The sequence below is a fragment of the Cyrtonyx montezumae genome, unplaced genomic scaffold, assembly GCF_038088225.1.
Source record: "Cyrtonyx montezumae isolate F1298 unplaced genomic scaffold, pur_monq_1.0 scaffold_37, whole genome shotgun sequence".
Lineage (NCBI taxonomy): Eukaryota > Metazoa > Chordata > Aves > Galliformes > Odontophoridae > Cyrtonyx > Cyrtonyx montezumae.
In genome coordinates this window covers 1,440,893-1,443,056 of record NW_027072042.1, presented here as the reverse complement: position 1 = coordinate 1,443,056, position 2,164 = coordinate 1,440,893, and the positions used below count along the sequence as shown (strand labels likewise).

The 2,164-nt window shown below is 48.9% G+C and overlaps 1 protein-coding gene across 1 annotated transcript; it reads right to left on the bottom strand.

The window, feature by feature from the left end:
• Positions 1-335: 335 nt before the first annotated feature.
• On the bottom strand, positions 336-1,334 carry LOC136054431 (olfactory receptor 52R1-like). The gene has a single exon (XM_065745699.1). The coding sequence runs from the start codon at positions 1,281-1,283 to the stop codon at positions 336-338; it is 948 nt and encodes a 315-aa protein (XP_065601771.1). The 5' UTR covers positions 1,284-1,334.
• Positions 1,335-2,164: the final 830 nt, after the last annotated feature.

Genomic DNA, 2,164 nt, shown 5'->3' with positions numbered 1-2,164 from the left:
TCTTTTGGAGGCACTCAGTCTTACAGTCAGAATGAAAACATTTGGATATGATGAGTATTTATTTGCCCAATAGTGAAGGCATTTTAACACTGAGGAGTGTAAGTTGTGGTGGATGTGAGCTCTGTCACCCAACAGTGTAAAAGCCAGAATGAAAGTCATTCTGACAACCTTACCAACACAGTGCTAGGAAAGGAAAACCAAGCAAGAATGCTCACCATGTACTCCATGTAGTGGGTAAGGGCATTTCCTGGGACAAAGAGTGACAGCATTAACAGATCAAATTTATGGAAGTCACCAGTAGATCATGAGAACCATTTGTGGCACTTTGAAATGAGTCAGATTCCCTTCCTCTGGAAGAGGACAGCTATCTTGTGCCGGAGTTGCTTGGTTCTCATCCCATAAATGATGGGGTTTACTGTTGGGGGCACCAGGAGATAGAGATTGGCCACCAATATATGGATGTGCTGAGGGATGCTGTGTCCAAACCAGTGGGTGAGATATGTGAATAGTGCAGAGACGTAAAAGGGAAGGATGACACAGATGTGGGATACACATGTGTTAAAGGCCTTGTGCTGAGATTCAGAGGATGACAGCCTCAGTACTACTCGTAGGATCATAGTGTAGGACACAACAATCACAGTAATGTCAAATGTTGCCACAGCAAATGCCCCAAGGATGCAATAAATGGCATTGACTCTGGTGTCCTCACATACCAGCTTCACCACGGCCATGTGTTCACAGTAGGAATGGGAGATGACACGATGCTGGCAGAAAGCCTTCCTATGGAGCAGGAAGCACATGGGACTTACTATGAGGACTCCCCGCAGCAGCACCAGGCTCCCGAGAGCGGTCACCACGGGCATGGAGAGGATGCTGGAGTGCCGCAGGGGATAGCAAATGGCAAAATAGCGATCCAAGGCCATGGCCATGAGCACACCCGACTCCACTGCTGAGAAGTTGTGGACGAAGAACAACTGAACAAGGCAGGAAACAAAGCCAATCTCCCCGGAGCCCCACCAGAAGATGGCCAGCATTTTGGGTAGCATGGATGTAGAGAGGACCAGGTCAGTGAAGGCCAGCATGGCCAGGAAGAGGTACATGGGCTCGTGCAGGCTGGACTCTGTCTTGATGATGATGAGAAGGATGATGTTCCCCAGCACAGCGATGGCGTACATGATGCAGAAGGGGAAGGCAATCCAGAACTGCTCCTTCTCCAGCCCAGGAATGCCAAGCAGGAGGAAAGAGGGAGGGTGGGAGAGTGAGGTGGAGTTCAGAGAAGACATGAGTCCCTTCTTGTCTCTTGCCTTTTCCGATGGCACTTACATCCTGTAAAAAAGCACCAAACAGCCTTGGGGTGATGTGGTTATCAGCAAACACTCATCTGAGCTGGGAGAGTGCTCCATGACATGCTCCCATCTCCAAAGCACGTTCAGCCCAGCACGCCAGAGGAGAACCAGCCCAAAGTGAAGCTGTCAGTGGGCACAGAGGCAATGCAAAGTCATTGCCAGCAACCGTCCCGCCCTGCAGAAGCTTTGTTCTGAAGCACGCTGCCTGCTCCTGTAAGCAGAGGCACGGGCTGTTTGCCATGGGCAAGGCACGTGCATGGTGAGTGAGAGCCTCAAGACCTGAAAAGCTCTGCACAAACCCCAAACACTCACCCGCCTTCTGCAGCTTTCCTGGCAGGGACTGGGAACTGCACGGACCAGGAGATATTTATAAGCTACCAGGCAATTCTTAGCTGAGAGATCTTAATTTCCCTTGACAATTAACATGCAATTAGGGATAAAAAATAATAAACAATGGAAGTCAGCTTTTAATCACCTCAGTGCTGGTGATCTCATTGTCTGTAGCATGCTTTTGTCATTTTTATATGTTTTCTTACAGTATCTTCCAGAGTTTTTTCATAGGTTCATAGGTGCATTAGGTTGGAAAGGACCTACAAGATCATCTAGTCCAACCATCCTCCTATCACTATCCCTACCCAACTACTAAATTAAGTCCTTAAGCACCTCATCTAAACGCTTCTTGAACAGCGCTAGGGATGGTGCCTCACCCACCTCCCTAGGCAGGCCATCCCAGTGCCTGACCACTCTTTCAGAGAAAAAATCTTTCCTCAGGTCTAATCTAAATCTTCCCCGGCGCAACTCGTGGCCATTCCCTCTCG

What these genes read in the sequence shown, in the direction of transcription:
- LOC136054431 (XM_065745699.1), bottom strand. Translation starts at nt 1,283, where the DNA reads ATGTCTTCTCTGAACTCCACCTCACTCTCCCACCCTCCCTCTTTCCTC.